The following is an 18,327-nucleotide window of genomic DNA, read 5'->3' on the forward strand; positions in this document are numbered from 1 at the left end:
TGCGGGCCTCTCACTGCTGTGGCCTCTCCCGTTGCGGAGCACAGGCTCCGGACGCGCAGGCTCAGCGGCCATGGCTCACGGACCCAGCCGCTCTGCGGCATGTGGGATCTTCCCGGACCGGGGCATGAACCCGTGTTCCCTGCATCGGCAGGCGGATTCTCAACCACTGCGCCACCAGGGAAGCCCCCATCATTATAATTTTTGTGCCTAAACATTGTCTTGAGAAGCTTATTAAATTTCTTTGGTTTAATGTCTGAGAATAATTAAGCTCTTTATTACCCAGCAAAGGGAGATAAAGAACCAAAGTTAAAAGAGCAATAAACTAGCACAGAGGAGACCTTGGCCTGGCGCTCTGATCCTGGAGAAGGTAATTCCTTTCTCTGGGCCTCTGTTTTCTCATCAGTAAAAAGAGGGGAAGGATATTTGGTATTCAGTCGTGCTTCCAACTCTAAGCCCCATGCGCACTGTATTCTGGTGGAAACTTGGCGTTCGATGGAAAACCTTGACGTGTGGGTAGGTAGAGGGGATGCTGTAGACAGCCAGCCAGCCTGAGGTGCTGTGTGAGGACCTGATGAGATGGCACAGATGGGTGTCCGATGGGACCTGGCTTTCTGGGGAAGGGTGAGGAGTGTAAATGTCACGGTTTGGTCTGCAGCTCTAAAGAACTCATAACTAAACCCAGCCAAAGTTCACTCGCCATCTCAGTTTCACTTTCCAGAGGATTACAGCCAGGAGGTTAACATGTGATTCTGACTGGAATCTCATCTTCAGGGATCTGGCTCTTCCTTCAGTTCAGGTGAGATGGCTTAAATCCTCCTCCACCCAAAGCCCTGGGGAACAGGGGCTGCCTCCACCCCATCTGGCTGTCCCTCAATTCTTGCTCCAGTCAGCACTTCAAGCTCTGACCTGTCTTTGGACATCTGCTCTGTTGATGCAGGGTACAGCTGAGACGCAGTGAGGAGAAGCCCCAGCAGCCCCAGGTTTCTCCCCCAAGCAAAGAGGGGGACACGCGTGTGGTTTGGAGACTGTCTGGTGGAGGACGGCTCGGGGAGGAAAGGGAAGTTGACTAAGGTGATGAAGCAGGGCATAGAGACACCTGTCAGGGGCCCTCTGCCCCTTGTCGTCATATCACCTACTTGTGTTTTTTTTAATTAATTAATTAATTAATCTTGGTTGCGTTGGGTCTTCGTCGCTGCGCACGGGCTTTTCTCTAGTTGCGGCAAGCGGGGGTTACTCTTCGTTGCGGTGCACGCGCTTCTCATTGCGGTGGCTTCTCTTGCTGTGGAGCATGGGCTCTAGGCACGCGGACTTCAGTAGTTGCGGCACGTGGGCTCAGTAGTTGTGGCTCGGGCTCTAGAGCACAGGCTTCAGTAGTTGTGGCACATGGGCTCAGTAGTTGTGGCACATGGGCTCAGTAGTTGTGCCTCGCGGGCTCTAGGGCACAGGCTCAGTAGTTGTGACGCACGGGCTTAGTTGCTCCACGGCATGTGGGATCTTCCCGGACCAGGGCTCGAACCCGTGTCCCCTGCATTGGCAGGCGGATTCTTAACCACTGCGCAACCAGGGAAGTCTCCCTACTTGTATTTTATACTCAACTCCATTTTACATTTTTCAAAGTGCTGCCGTAGGGTATTCGAGCCTCACGATATTGCTGTGAAGCAGGCTGGGTGAGGAAAGGGCTCTAGATTAAACCCCAGAAAACCAGGATCATATGACTCCTTTGTCATGTCGGATGTTGTGCTTGTGCCTCTGAGCCTTGCTTCCTTGTCTGTCACATGGCAATGATACAGCTGGAAAAATTTTAGGAATGATTGTCTCCTTCAGAGAGGAGAGAAAGGAGAGATTCAAGGAGATAGAGTGAGATTCTCAAGGTCGCGGAAGTAAACACAAAGTCACCTTGGCTCCAAGAAATCTCATGTTACTTTGCTTTCTCTCTATAAAAATGGGGATCTATTGTTCAAGTGTATGCAGATAAATAAGCTTCAAACTTCATGAACTGATTTAATTCATTATCACCAGTTAATTACTATGGTTACTTGGCATTTTGAGAATTTAACTTTTGAGGTTTTTTACTGAAAAAAAATCCTCTAACAACCCATGACCTGTAGAAACTTGTAATTTTCTTTGGCATGAATTTTAATAGCGCATGCATAGACCTTGAAATCTGGAATTGTTATTTACCCAATGCCTAAATACCACCACTTATGACCTCATCTTAACAGTTGCACTTTATCCAGAAAACTAAATGAAACATGGATTTTTGAGAATTTGATGAAACACATGCATATTAGGTCACATCACTTGACAGTATCAAAGTTTACCATATTTAATATCAATGGCGGTTTCAGAAGATTCTTGGCTTACATTCAAGTCGTAACGCGGAGATGTCAAAAGCTTATGATTAAAATGTTTTGATCTGATGCTTACAATGTGAGTCCAGTTATTCATTTACAAAAAAAAGTGTCAAAGATTTTCAGCACGCTGACAGCCGATGGCCTATGGCAATGCTTTTCCTTGGCATTATTGACATTTTGGGCTGTATAATTCTTTGCTGTAGGGGCTTTCCTGTGCATTGTAGGATGTTTAGCAACATCCCTGGCTAATACTCATTGGGCGTCCCCTCCCCTGAGGTGTGACAACCAAACATGTCTGCAGACATTGGCCAAATGTCCTCCAAGGGCAAAACCATCTTCGTCCCCATTGAGAACCCTGGTCTAAGGCATTTATTCACCCTGTTTCTACTCTTTCACAAATCTCTTTCTGAGCATCATTGAAGATTAAGATGCATTTTCACAATTTCTTCAAAAGCTTCAGTGATTTGGACAGCTTTTTCTCTGGAGGGCATTTGTAGGTTTCCCCTCAGCTTTCACATAAAGAGCCTAAAGGAACACAAACCTATAAACTGGTTTGTAGCAAGTGTGAGTCCTTCTTATCTCACATGAAGGGGCAGTGATGCTTAGCACGGTCTTTGTGGGTTTTCTTTGCTTTTACTTGGTGGAATAACATGTTTCTGCTTTTCACAGGAGGAGTCAAGGAGTCAAGAAGGCAATTTCCTTTCCTCTGAGGGGACATGACTGATCTATTTCAAGTGGCAAACTAGTACTGTTCTGTGCTGCCTTCTAATGCTCAGTCTAATTTTCCATAAATATTTGAGCACTCTTTCAGGTATTGTGGCTTTGTGGCTGGGTTTGTATCACTTTTCCTAGAGATATTTTAGATGAAAGTATGCATCACTTTAGAAAGTAAATAGTCATAATGGAGTAAAAATAATCTCCTGAACCACATGGTTCATCATCCCCATTTCAGATGACTGTTGTTTTTGCCCCCTGCTCTATAAAATTGTATTGACATTAGATTACGGGGAGAGAGAAGCAGTAACTTATCATTGCTCCTGTGCAGGTTCTTCTATTTGGTGCGAAGCAAGTTTTTCTTTCCATAAAACACTTGACACAGCAGATAGAATAAGTCTTAGACGTCCTTCACTCTGAATTTTTCATTTTCCAAAACTAAAGTTAACATTCTATTTTTATTTTTCCTGGTAGTTTTTAAACTTTTTTAAAATCTGTGTAGAGGTATTTTTATAATGCTGGTACAATGGGCATGTTGGGTTTGCCCATCTCTGCCAGTTGGGCTATTTTTTTTTTTTTTTTTTTTTTTTTTTTTTGCGGTACGTGGGCCTCTCACTGTTGTGGCCTCTCCCGTTGCGGAGCACAGGCTCCGGACGCACAGGCTCAGCGGCCATGGCTCCCGGGCCCAGCCGCTCCGCGGCATGTGGGATCTTGCCGGACCGGGGCACGAACCCATGTCCCCTGCATCGGCAGGCGGACTCTCAACCACTGCGCCACCAGGGAAGCCCGTGTTGGGCTATTTTTGAAAATTCATTTCTATATGTCTTCTAGATGATACTGAAAGGTCATTCAAGGTCATTTCTTTGCCGGTCTTCTTCTGTATCACCATTTCCACTATTCTTTCCTTTCCTTTCCAAGGCATCCCCTGTCCCTGGGTCCTCCCGAGGCCCTAGTAATGGCCACCTGGCTATAGCATGAGGATGCAGAGCCTTTCTGCTCTGTCCTTTACATCTTGGAGACCGTAGAGATGAAGGACTTTGCAGGAGGGACTGGAAGGAGGGCTCTAAACTTCTGCATGCTCAGAATAAATGGGTCTAAGGAGATTTTTTAAAATTATCTAAATATTATTGTCCCTTTAGCCCAGAAGATATTTTCATTTAAATCAGAAATCTTCCCTCGGGGACCCCAAATAGTTTAAAGTACAACAGAGTAAGTAAGAGGTTGGAAATGATCGATAAGTGCAGAGACAGGGAACCCAGCCCATTTCATCATTTGATTGTGGAAGGTGTTGATGTTGATTTCTCGTTATGTCTATGTAACCACTGGAAACCACAGAAATGCTTGCTGTATTATAGCCTCATTTGGGTACAGTCATATTTTCTCTTGTGTTTGTTCCAGGGAAGATGGTGGATTTTCCAGGATACAGCCTGTCTGGTGTAATTGCCTCCTTCTTCTTTGTACTGCTCAGCATGAAGCAGTCAGGTAGGATGCTCTTCTTCCCTTTACTGCACATCCGAGTGTCTCAGAGGTCCAGTCTGGGTACAGAGTTCTAAATTCAAAAGGGCTAGTACAATATTAAGAGTGGGGATTCAGGGGTCAAAGCACCTGTGTTATAAAAAGGGGTCCTCCACCGCCAGCTGTGTTACCTTTGGAAAGTTACTTGAATACCTTCTGCCTTAGTTTTCTCATCTTTATGATAAGAATAACAACCTACCTAACATCTCATAGCTTAGCACGGCCTTTAAGATTAAATCAGGCTGTACATAGAAAACACTTGAATCAGTACCTGGAACACGGTAAGTCATCCATTCTCCTGCTTCTATTTAGGACAACACTTCTGGGGTGAGAAAAAAGTGGCTGCTTCTTACCATAAATTAAACAGCATAAAAGTACTTGGAAATAAGAAACTAGAAGGAGACTTCTAAGAAATGGGCTTGGAAATCTCAGTAGCTGAATTCTGTTGGTCAAAATATTGTACCTTGAAAAGAGATTGTGAAAATTCAATGTCAGTGGGTAATAGCAGAGCCCCAAGGAAAATGCAGGATTGCAAAGTGGGAAAAAACATTGGATAGGACATCAGAAGACACAGGCTCCAGACTGAGGCTGTCAGAAACTATAAGATGTGGTGAGGCTGCCCTCCCTGCTATGGAATGCACCTTCCTAACCTGTAAAAGAAGTCACCCAGACGGTATGACTTCAGTTCTAGCTTTATATTCAGATGCCATCAACACAATGCAAGCAGATGTCTACCTATGTTTCATAGTGACCTTTTGAGCACCATCTGCTTGATGTTGAGCAGCACCTAAACGAGATGAAGTTCCTTCTTAGGAGGGTTGGATCTGCACAAAGTGCAAATGGCCCTGGAGCATTTTAGGATGAGAAAAAACATCATATACATGACATAGGAAATTATTAAGCATAGGAACATACAGAATTATTAAACAGCTCTTCAATTTGCAGATAAAGAAGACATCAAACATGACTTAAAATTTTATGGGAAGGCTTGAACTCTTTATACTAATCACTGCCTTTTTTTTTCTTTTTTTTTTATTGTTGGGTTTTTTTTCACACGGAGTATAGTTGGTTTACAATGTTGTGTTAGTTTCTGTTGTACAACAAAGAGAATCAGCTATAAGTATACATCTATCCCCTCCCTCTTGGACCTCCCTCCCACCCCATCCCCCCCATCCCACCCGTCTAGGTCACCACAGAGCACGGAGCTGAGCTCACTGTGCTATACAGCAGGCTCCCTCTAGCTATCTCTTTTACACATAGTAGTGCATATATGTCAATCCTAATCTCCCAGTTCGTCCCACCCTATCCTTCCCCCCTGTGTCCACATGCCCATTCTCTACATCTGTGTCTCTATTCCTGCCCTGCAGATAGGTTCATCTGCACCATTTTTCTAGATTCCACATATATGCATTAATATACGATATTTGTTTTTCTTTCTGACTTACTTCACTAATCACTACCCTTAATCCACCACAAAATGTCCTTGCAAGAACTGCATTTTACATAGCCTCAGTAACTGGAGTCTTGCCTGGTCCAGACAAAAACAAAACGAAACAAAACAAAGCAAAACAAACCCAGTTCGTTACATAGAACAAGACAAAAACAATTCTGAAAAGCTGAAAAATCTATTGAATAAATCTATTATCTAAATTTTAGGAAAAGTGATTACAATGTCAGTCTCCGAAGTGAAATTACTAACTAGAAAATAAATCACTGTAAAATATGAAATAAATCACTAACTAATAAAGTTCCCAATTAAAAAATCAATTTACACATCAACTTATTTGAGAATAAAAGCAACCCAGAGGTGGTGGTTTTAAAATCTTAAAGATGAAGAAATTGAGACTGCAAATCTCAAAATCTCGTCGAGAATAATGGATTTGCCCCCGAATCACACAGATGGTAAGTAATAGATTTAGCACTCACACTAAAATTTTTGAACTGCGTGTTATTTTCGGTACACAAGATTGTCTCTGTACAACCAAACATGCAAATCATAATGCTGGGCTTCTCTAAAACGTTGCAAATAAAACTTTCCCTCCTCCAGGTGCCTCCATTTTCATAGAGTAGACATCCCAAAGCAATCATATTGATCCTCCAGTTGGCATTTCCCGGTTTCTCTTTGTCACTCTTTTGTAGATGACTTTAGAGTGATTGGTTCTGCCCATCCTACCCTGGTCATGGTCGGGGAAGATGCCCTACTAACCTGTCAGCTCCTCCCCAAGAGGACCACGATGCACATGGAGGTGAGGTGGTACCGCTCAGAGTTCAGCACACCTGTGTTTTTGTATCGGGATGGAGCTGAGGTGACGGAGATGCAGATGGAGGAGTACAGAGGCCGGGTAGAGTGGATAGAGGACAGTGTTACTGAAGGAAGTGTGGCTCTGAAGATACACAACATCCGGCCATCTGATCATGGGCAGTACTGGTGCCGTTTCCAAGAGGGAAACTATTGTGGAGAAGCAAGCTTGCTGCTCAAAGTAGCAGGTGAGTATCTCAGAAAAGACATAGGGTCTCAGAAGAAGTATATTAATTTGTGTTAAGCTTAGTTCCAATTGAATTCCTTTTGAATCATCAAGGCAATTGCTCCTGTCCAGTCCTCTATCCTGATTCATTTGGAGGCAGGTGGTTCTGAAACCTTTAAAGTGAACTCACAAACAATTCCCCCAAATTTAACTTACACAGTTTTGACTATTCTTGAGGGTCATTTAACATTGATGACATGTAGTCACTAGCAGTTTTGCTGAGGCAAGAATTCTTGCCATATAGGCTAGTGTGCAAGGGCAAGTCAATTGCTGGGTGAGCGACCCTAGCGGACTGCCCCGCATCCATGTTCTCTACTCAGCCTCAAGTACACAGTCACTGAGATGTGAACACATTGTTTCTTTGTGTAACACCGCCTCAAGTTAGAAAGCTAGTGATGAGACTAAGAGGTTAAGAACATGGTGCTTTTATGGAGATTACTGTATACTAGTGTTCAGTGAATTGGGGATTCACAGATGCTTTGGGGACATACCCATTGTGAGCGACAAGGGTCTGCATGATGTTTTTGTGTTAGCAAAGTAGGACAGAGTCAGAAGAAGGGAACGACTGAAGAAAGGATGTCTCTGTGGAGAAACAAATATCTGAAAAGTAAACTATCGTATGGTTCCCTGGCAGGAATAACTCCTCCATGTGCTAAGGAGAAAATCAGGCAAACCCATTTGCCTTATCAGGGAAATAGTTCTCTGGAGCTGTTAACATCTCTGGCTGATGTGACCTCTTTCTGTTCCCTAACACATTTTGTCTCAACACCTATGTATGATTATTAATGTTATTATGTTCCAGTTGATTCAAGATGGGTGAAAGAGTCCACATACTTCTGAGATGTGGAGGGCACGTACTAAGGCATTTCACTATCAGGGACATTTGAAAAGAAATCATGCATTTTCTAAGGCTCTAGGTGAAGAAAATGGGTCTCTGTCCCCAGCAAGTGATAGAGACAGAACTACCATCTATGGAAAATAGAATCCTCTTTGTTTGGGTTTGAGAGTTGTGTTGAATAGAGGAAGAATTTCATGATTATATAAAACTGGGATGTCTTGAAAACATTTTCCCATGGAATGGAATATTTAGATACAGAAACTCAACATGAAGCTTCCCATTTTACATAACCCAGATTATCTATTTGCACCCCAAGTTCACAACCACCAACAAAAGAAATGAGAAGAATATTCTCCCTGGAAATGATGTCTCACTTCATTTTAAATATTCTATTTAATTGGAGTCAAGATATTATCCAACAAATCAAAGTGCCTGACACAATAATATTAAGATGAAAAAGGCAGAGTCTGTGGCATGAGGGAGTTCATGAGTAAATTTTAACACATCTTAGTTTGCAGTGCTAGAGACACAAGCAAAATGTTATTAAGAGAAAGTCCCTTTAAGAGAAAGTCCCTTTCTCTTATTTTCCTGTCTGGGGCTGAATAAAAATACTGCTCATATGCTAAAATTTAAGGGTCCAGACTGGGGTATAAATAAAGTGTATGCGAACTCCAGTTTGAATGGGAAGAGGACTTTGGGCCACCTTTTGCTCCCCAGAACCTTGAACTTCTGCTCTCTCCCTATGAGCAATGTCATTGGACTCCCAGCCTCTGTGATTTGGGCCTCCATGGGCTTCGGGACTCGGGGCTGTGTCTTTCCACCACAGGTCTGGGGTCTGACCCTTACATCCACATGGACGGATCTGTGGAAAGCGGACTCCAGCTTGTGTGCACTGCAAAAGGCTGGTTCCCAGAACCTCAGATTTCTTGGCAAGACATCACGGGAGAAAAGTTGCTGACTATCTCTAAGCATAGCATCCAAGATGAAGATGGCTTGTTCTATGTAGAAAGCACTCTTGTGGTCAGGAACATCTCTACAGAGATTGTGTCCTGCTTTATCCACAGCCCCACACTCACTGAGGAGAGGGGGGGTCAGACATCTCCATCCCAGGTCAGTGCTCTGCCTCTAGGACCAAGATGCTCTGATTAGCAGGAAAGGTTGCAGGGACTGTTCCATAGCACCTAATATTTTTTAAGCAAGAAGAATATCTAATATTTTGTAATATGCATTAAAAACTATAAAACTTTTATGGCTGGAAATATATACACTATATAGCTATTGTTAATGGCATTCCAGTTTCTTTCAGATTCTGCCTTTTCTTCTTTCTTTATTAATTTTCTTTACTCACAAGTGTGTGTTACATTGTAAAGGAAATACAACTATATTCTTTCAACTGAAATGTTTTCTTGTGCTGTATTTGTGCCAGTTACTTCTAGGAGCTTATCATCTGAAGATAATCAGAGATGGAGACAGCTGTTTACATAGCAGCATCTTTATTATAGCCTCATTTATAAATAGCAACAAAAACAACAGCCAAAAACCCAATACAACAGTGGAGTGTTAAGTGTCTTATGTTACTTATAGCATTGATGAAAAATGGTATTTTCAAATAATTTTAATGGTTGAAAATATCCCCTTGATGGACTACTTAAATGATAAAGATTACATCTATCTATCTATCTATCTATCTATCTATCATCTATCTATCTATAAATAGATATTTCCAATCATGGAAAGATTATTGGCTTTAAATAACTTAAAATTTCTAAGACTTTTGGGACACCCTCTACATTTAGATATAAAGAAATAAGTACATTGTTATTCATATAAATGGATACAGGAAAAAAAGTTAAAATAAATGTTACATGTTAATGTTAAAAGGAACAATACATATATATACATAATTGCAAAACATATACATATATATTTATATGTCTCTCAGTTTGAAATTATGGGTGATAATTGTCTATGTCCATATATTTTTATACTTTTCATGCATTTATAAAAAGAATATTACTATTTTTATGAAATAGTTAAATATCGATATGTTAAATATAAGCAGAAACAAGCAGAATCATGGGGTGGTAGAACTGAGAGCATTTTTGTTGTGCAGAGAGAGGGAAAAACAGCTGGACCACCAGGAGGTGGATGGGGAAAAATCATTATTTTTCTACATTTTATTTCTTTCTTGTGAATCAAGTGCTTCCATAAAATGTAGAACTTTGGGGGGGTTTTTTTGGAAATATTTTCTCTCCTTTCCCTTAGACCAAATTTCTTGATATGTTATTTTCATTCTTTTTCCAGAAAAACTCCAGACAGAGCTGGGTAAGTAGAGGTGGTGGCTCTCGCGAGTATACACGAGCCTCTGCCCTCCCCAGGGGAAGGTGGTGCTCCTTGGACAAAGCGTGCACAGAGAAGGTGACACCTCGTGATCCAGATGAGAAACTGAGGCATGACCTTCCCAAGTCTCACATTTAGTACTAGAGGGACCAGCAAAGTGCAGCTTCCTGCAGGCACCTTTGCACCTCGTAACCTGCCACTTTCAGTGTTCACGGGACCCCAGTGAGCCTCAGATGGATGCCTAAAATGGGTGCAGACCTAAGCTCTGTCCTCCTGGGTGGGAGGAAAGGGAGTGTGTAGCGCAAGGCAAAGGACAGCTGGCCCGGCTCTGGAGGCCCTAGTGTGAGTTTCTAGTGTGAGGAAGCAGTGCCATCATGATAACTGGCGGTCCTCACCTACCACCTGCAACCTCTGGCCCTGCTACGGTTTCTGCACCTGCTCTTCACCCCAGTAGGCCTGACCTCATCACTGTCGGGAGGGAGCTGTGACTTTCTTAGATGCAGCCTGGGACCCTGTGCTTGGGGTGATCATTTTCCTTTTTTTTTTTTCTTTACTTAATAGTTGGACTGCAGGTATAATTTTACTGTACCTAAGATAAGTGGTTTAAACAGTAACCAACTGATTTTTGAACCTCTTTCAGTTTCTCCTTTGTTGCCTTATCATCTTCGTCCCGTTCCTCATTTCTGTGACCTCTTCTCCCAGCCCGTGACAACCAACCTGCCCCCTACCTGCTCGTTTTCTCCTTCCGTCAGTACTCTGCTCTCCCTCAAGTCACCTGTTACAGGAACATGTGCTTATGTGGGTGCATGCCTGTGCGCACGTTAGGTGTGTTTAAGCACACTTTTCGGCCCATGGAGGAGTTTTTGAGGAAAATTAGGGTGGCGGACACACCCCAGTCTCTGTCAGAGTCTAGTGTGACACTTTGGACCCCTTTGGACCATAAAGATAAAGCAAAGGGGCTTGGGACGGTCAAAGGTAACTCCACAGTTTGAGGAGGGTGCACCTCTGCGAGCCTTACCTTCCAAGTCGGATACGTTCCCACCCAGGTGACATCTGCTCGTGATAGGACAGAAACCTTGGCTGGCAGAGCTTGTTAGTTACAGCTCAGAAAGCCAAGCCAGTGTTTGGGCAGGTTGACCCACGTCTCTGTCCCTTAAGAAAAATTTAAGTGAGGACTCATTTCTCTAAGTTATCTGAACCAAATTGACATGCCCATTGGACACCTAGCACACAAAATACAATCTGATGTCCTGTTGTTTCTAAGTTGTGCACACCTTCTGGGCCCACATTGAAACAATATGAAAAGACAAAGCTTCCCTGGGTTCCCTGTCAGGAGGAGGGCTGTGCCCTCAGGAGCTTTGAGGGTGAGCTGTTAGTAGAGAGTAGAGTAGGAGATTCACAGCTACCTCTGTGTTTTTAGAGCTTGTGAATTAGAGCTCAGAGGCAGCTGGTGAACCGAGATTTCCTTAGAAGTCCTGAGAATGAAATCCTAGTTCCCTTCTCTGGCAAATAATGTTGTTGGTTATACAGATAATGACTAAGTTTTTGAAATGGTAATAACGTGCCTGGGACGATGCTAAGTGCTCTTCGGGAATTATTTTCTTTTCTTACAATAATTTAAAGGTGAATAGATTTATCATCATTTTACAGTTGGGAAACAGTCCATTTTAGTTCTTAATTACCGATCTCTGGAAGAGTAATCCAGTTTGAGAGTTGATTTGTACCACAGGTCATGGACGGGAGAAAAAAAAAAACCTCATATGGATAACAGAGATGAGAAAACAGTCTGCTTTATTACTATACGATACATGGATGGAGAAAGAGCAGCAAACTGCTAGGTCTTTTTTTTTTCTTCTGACTCCTACTTTTGTCTTTAGATTTAAACAGATACATATGAAGTAGAGATAATATGTTTTAGGTAAAATTGCAGAACAAAGCAAACAACATGCTGGATATAACTGGGAGTCAAATTTTAGCAAGAATAGAATGAAATAATCTGAAAATTAAAATTATGTTGGCAACGAGTTTCCTCTCTAGAGAAGTACCTGGAAGATTTTGGCTAAATAGATAATGAGGACATTTTGCCTTTGATCATTGACTCCCCATCCAGACAGTTTACTAGGGGAAGGTTTCTTCACATTTCATTACTAACAAGCCACCTGACTCAGTTTTGTTTTCTCCCCATTATCAAGGTCTAGAGTGGGATTGGCTCCAATGACCTCAAGTCTTATAATCTTAGGTCTCCACTCACCCTGCATGGTCATCAAACTCTTTATATGGATTATTTTGTTTAACTCCAGTAAAACCTTATGATTTTGATAGTGATATATTTGTCTTATGGTATAAGAAGCTGAGACATACACAGATTAAGAAGTAGTTTAAGGTTGTGCAAATTTAAAATGATAAAATTTTAATTTGATTTTAATTGCAAAATTATTTTCTTATTGGGCTGTAAACTGAATAAGATTATAGGCAGGGGCTGCAGGTGTGGGTTCAGTTAGTGATAATTTTCAGACAGACACACATCATGGGATGGTTCTGCCTTGAATAGGGACAACCTCTATCCTGATTCCACCAAAACTCTACCTCTCCAAGGGATGACTTTGAACCTCAGGGCTCCCCTGGGATGTCCCTGGGTTCTAAGCCCTACTCAAGATGTTCTTACTGATGACACTGTTTGCTCCAGTTTGAATCTTTCATTGCGTTTTGTCTGCTGTATTTAACAGCTTCCTTAAAAGTGATTGGACCTTCCCATCCCATCCTTGTCAGAGTGGGAGAAGACATACAATTAACCTGTTCGCTGTCCCCAAAGACTGGTGCACAGAGCATGGAGGTGAGGTGGGTGCGATCGCACCGTTATCCTGCTGTTTATGTCTATATGGACGGGGACCGTGTGGCTGGAGAGCAGATGGCCTAGTAACGAGGGAGGACTGCGTTGGTGAGTGATGCTATCAGTGAGGGGCGGCTGACCCTGCAGATAAACAATGCCAGGACTTCAGATGATGGGAAGTACCAGTGCCTTTTCGAAAAAGATGGTGTCTACCAGGAGGCTGATTTGGATCTGAAGATCATAGGTAAGGATTCTAGATAGATGTTTTGAAATCAACATCTGCTCCCACTGCTTTAACTTGCTAGCTCATGGAAAATTTCTCTGGCACCTGAAATTTTCTTAATGTCCATTCACTCATCAAATTTATAGTAAACTCTCCCATGTGCAGGAGCTGTAATAAATACGTAAAGTCCACAAACCCTAAAGGACCAGATTTGATTCTTTGTGTGTAGAATTTGTATCCTTCCCAGGATCTCCATAAAGTGGCCATACACCTAGTAAAATGCGAGATTCTTACTCCATAAGTACACAGGACTCATTATTTCAGTGTGTTTTTAAAATTCTGGGCAATATGTAGTTATTAGGAAGCATGATGATTTGAAGGCTAAACTAGATCCACCATATAAGCAAAAATTACAAATGTTGACAGTATTGGCAGGACAGAGGAGGAAAGACAAAATCAATCCCTGCATCATGATTTCCCACTGCCTATGTTTGTGGGTGAGAATTGATTTTCCAAGGTTAGCAAATGCCATTGAGGACATTGCCTAAATTGTGGAAAATCTACTTGTTTCTCTCATTGATGGTGTATTCAAATTAATAAATATGTTTAGAAAACATCCATGAGAGCACATGTTAAAAGTTTTAACGAACTTCACCATTTTCTGCCATTGGACACATGTATTTATAAGATTTTTGTTCTTTGAGGATATTCTCTGTCTTTTTTTTTTTTTTTTTTTTCTGGCCATGTGACTCATGACCTACCTGGTCAAAGTTATTTTGTTTCAGGTATAGAAGAAAAAAAATTGGATTTGAAATGTATCGTATCCCTTAATCTGTCCCAGAATGATTTTAGGAACACAAAGCATAAAAATTTGCAGACAAAAGGAAACAAGTAAAGGCTCCAGCTAGTCTCATTCCTGAGTGGAGTATAATTCCCCCCTAAGCTTTGCTTTCTTCTCCAAGCCTCTGAACCCTTCTCTTCCCCCTCTGTGCAATCACTGACTGTGTAACCACTTGCAGAGACTCTAAATTGCCTTCCTTGATCTCTATTCCCAGGTTTGGGTTCTTCCCCTCGGATCTCCATGGAGGCACCGAAGGATGGAGAAACAAAGCTGAAGTGCAGTTCAGAAGGGTGGTTCCCACGGCCCCATGTGCAATGGAGGGACATGGAAGGAAAGACAATACCGTCAGTTTCCCGGGACCTGACTCAAGGCAGCCAGGGCCTGTTCCATGTGGAGGCATTTCTACTGGTCACAAACAGCTCTGTTGTGAACGTGACCTGCTCCATCAGCAACCCCCTTCTTGGTGAGGAGAAAATAACCACTTTTTCTCCTTCAGGTTAGTGATTCCATGTGCTTCTCTCAGCTTTGGGAAATAAATATGAAGACCAACCCAAACTTACTCATTTTATTGCTTTTCTATTTTTTGTTTTTTATGTTTTGTTTCCGATGAAGTCTCTTGCTATCTCTTGCAAAGCTGGTCTTCAGGACCCCTAGATGTGATTCTACTCTTTAGAGTTTCTTCCCGAAACCCCCAACTAAAGCCCTAAGGTTATACGGTTACATTGTTATCTACTGAATTCCAAGAATTGACTCTCTCATCACTATATCTACAATCTCTTTTCTTCTAATGTGAAAACAATGACATCATTTTTCCCCCTCCTGATGGGTTTTCTTCTGGATTAGAAATTAATTTTCCTTAACACCATCTTCATGGCTGTGGACTCAGTAAATTTATCCTTTTGCCGCCCTCATTATTCCAGTGATTGTGGTGGTATAATTGGAAAAGAGAAGGGGGAGAAGTGTGTGTGTGTGTGTCTGTGTGTGTTTCTGAGAGGAGCAAACAGGAAAGCTAGCATAAACCCCCAGCCTCTCCTCAGCCTCTGCAGAGCAGAGAGAAGCAGACCCACTTTCTTCTTGACAGGACTAATTCTCACCTTCCTCTCCAGTCTAGGAGCTCTCAGATGAAAAGAACAATCTTGAAATTTTCCCAGTTTCATGATTTAATGTGATTCTGGGGTTTCCATTTTAGAGCCTGGGATGACTTTTTCATGGAAGATACTGCTTATTTTGGGATTGCTTCCTCTTGTTGGTGCTGTAGGCTTGATCTGGAGGAAGAGCTGTAGAAGAGGTAAGTTAGAAAAACAGAAACAGCGTGGAGCACACTTTGTGATGGGAACCTTACTGTACACTTTCCCTAACCTCTCTTTTCAGCAGGCACTGAAGCACAGAGACATTCAGTGGGTAGTCAATAATTGATGAAACATGAGAGTTCATGGCTTACATTCATGTAATTGAGGATCAGTGCTGAAAGAGATCAGTTTACAGTGATAATAGAAGCAAAAGGATTAAAAGACAATAATTTAATCTCCCAGTGCACATTCCCAAGTGATCTAGTTAAGGGGGAGGAAGAAAAAAAGTGGCAAAGCCATCCTTACTTTGAAGTTGAGAGCTGAGACTTAACTGGGATTCTGTTGGCATGAACATTTCACTAAGATCATTACAAATATGGTGACTTGCTTATTGGCTATTCCTGCTCTGCCAGTGAAGGACTTCTAGTGTATTGATAGGCTGTTTTGTGTGCCCTAGAAAGTTCTTCCACTTTAAATTTCTTAAGTCATTGTAACTTTGGTTTTCCTGTTTGGATGTTAATACCATGAAATTGATATTTTAAAATATTCCTGTATTGATTATTATCAGAATGGATTTTCTTTCTCTGTCGTGAATGAGACATTGGATCCAAATACAGCTCACTCAGAACTGATCCTTTCTGAGGGAAATGAGCGTGTAGCCCACAGACGGTCACCCAGCCAGACTTCCTACAGTGATCTGACGACCTCCTCACTGCGATGGGCCAGGAGGGGCTCATCTCAGGAAGGTGGTTACAAGAAGCGGAGGTTAGGGACAGGACAGTATGGGTCGTGAGTGTTGCCAAGGACGGTGTCGTGAAGGAGTCATCTTTGTGTCAACTGAGAACGGGTTCGGGCAGTGAGTTGCTATGGAAATGAGTACTGGGCCATTTCCTCTCCTCTAAGCCTCCTCTCTCTGAAGATGTCTCTGGGACAGGTTAGAATCTCTCTGGACTACACTTCTGGATGTCTCTCCTTGTATAACATGAACAACAAGTGCCTTATCTATACCTCCCCCCCAATTTTCTTCTCTGAAACCCTGCACCCCCCTTCATTCTTTGGTCCCCTACTGTAGGCTCTCCTGACATTTTCCCTGCACCTAAGAGAGCCCCAGCGACACCTCTAAGGAAAACAATAACCCTGGATTCTGGAAACCAGGATTATATTCTAAGTCCCAGCTCTTTTCTCCTTTCACCAACCGCTTGAAGGGGACTCACACGATCACCCATTTACCTAATCAAGAGGCTTTAACTTTACTCTGGCATCACATCTGACCTGGAGACTGATCCCTTCTGTGACCTATCATATCCCAAGCTCTCTGATATCCTGCCTACGGATCACAATCTGATATCTGGTGATAAAAGACCCTTAGAATATCCAAAGGGAAATGCAATTTAGCCTAGAGGAGGAAGTGCAAGGAATGATCAAATATTTGATCGGTTTCTCTAGGAAGGTGACAATTAGTTATCCAAGTGGGGCTGAGAAAACAAAAAATACGGTTAAAATGAGGTAAAGAAAATACAGCTGAATATAAGGAGAAAAATGTGATCACTAAGACATAATCTTGAAAGTCACATGAAGTGTGTAATTCCTACACCAGACTTTCTCAGAAAGTTAATTAAGAATGTGAAGTAAGGAAATTTTTCAGAAATTTTAGTCCAAGAGAAAAATGCGTTATGTGTGATGTATATGAAAATATCCACTTCTGTTTTAGAGTGAAAAAAGCATACAATTTAAAATTAACAATGATAGAATAAACATAAGCAATAAATGCAGCACAAGTAATAAAATGCAATGGAAATAAAAATATTTTAAAGTCACAATGAATTAAAAGAGAGAAGCCACACATAGGAGAAGAAAGAATGTGAAGAAATAAAGATTTGGAAAAAGTCTTAAAATCTTCTGAAGTGAGAATGAGGAATACCTGCAAATGACAGGCTGCTGCTTTCTAGGAAGGCAGACATGGCGGTTTTAGCTGTCCTTTGAGAATTATTCATCTGCGGCATTCTGGAGTTTTCTCTTTTGGGTCATGATATGTTTTCTCTATCTTTTTTTAACATCTTTACTGGAGTATAATTGCTTTACAGTGGTGTGTTAGTTTCTGCTTTACAACAAAGTGAATCAGTTATACATATACATATGTTCCCATATCCCCTCCCTCTTGCATCTCCCTCCCTCCCACCCTCCCTATCCCACCCCTCTAGGTGGTCACAAACCACCCAGCTGATCTCCCTGTGCGCTGCGGCTGCTTCCCACTAGCTATCCACCCTACGTTTGGTAGTGTATATATGTCCATGCCACTCTCTCACTTCGTCACAGCTTACCCTTGTTTTCTCTATCTTTAAACTCATAAATTTATGTTTGAAGCTATGTAGTGTAATACTGTAGTATGTAATATTATTATTTCACAAGTATTTTCACATTTATTTTATTTAGTTTTTAAATTTTTCCTGTAGTGGTAAAATACACATAAAATTCATCATTTTAGTCATTTTAAAGTGTCCAATTCTTATTGTTGTTTTAACTTAAAGGGAACCAAAAATCATGAACAGTTTTCGGGCCTTCTTAGACTCTGATTGTACAGTTTCTTGAAGAGAGGAAATCTCAATGGCAGAATGCAAAATGGGAAAGATGTTATTACTAAGATGAGAAAGATATATAATTACTGAAATGATGTCTCAAATCTGAGTTCAATCAAAATTAGGAAGGAATGTAATCAAAGTGTATTTAATTTTCATATCCATTAGAATTTTATTTAAAGAAAAAAAATAAACTGTCCAATTCTGTGGTATTTTTACCTTCACAATATGTGCAACCTTCATCAGTATCCAGCTCCAGAATATTTTGATTACTCTGAAAGG

The 18,327-nt window shown here is 41.7% G+C and overlaps 1 protein-coding gene across 1 annotated transcript; it reads left to right on the forward strand.

The window, feature by feature from the left end:
• Nucleotides 1-4,471: 4,471 nt before the first annotated feature.
• On the forward strand, nucleotides 4,472-17,400 carry BTNL2 (butyrophilin like 2). The gene is given in 9 exon segments (XM_024121688.1): nucleotides 4,472-4,550; nucleotides 6,723-7,070; nucleotides 8,773-9,032; nucleotides 9,035-9,056; nucleotides 10,251-10,271; nucleotides 13,013-13,360; nucleotides 14,395-14,676; nucleotides 15,370-15,492; nucleotides 17,321-17,400. Coding segments are annotated over 9 exon segments (1,563 nt in total).
• The last annotated feature ends 927 nt before the right edge of the window (nucleotides 17,401-18,327 follow it).

Source organism: Physeter macrocephalus, chromosome 18, assembly GCF_002837175.3.
Source record: "Physeter macrocephalus isolate SW-GA chromosome 18, ASM283717v5, whole genome shotgun sequence".
Lineage (NCBI taxonomy): Eukaryota > Metazoa > Chordata > Mammalia > Artiodactyla > Physeteridae > Physeter > Physeter macrocephalus.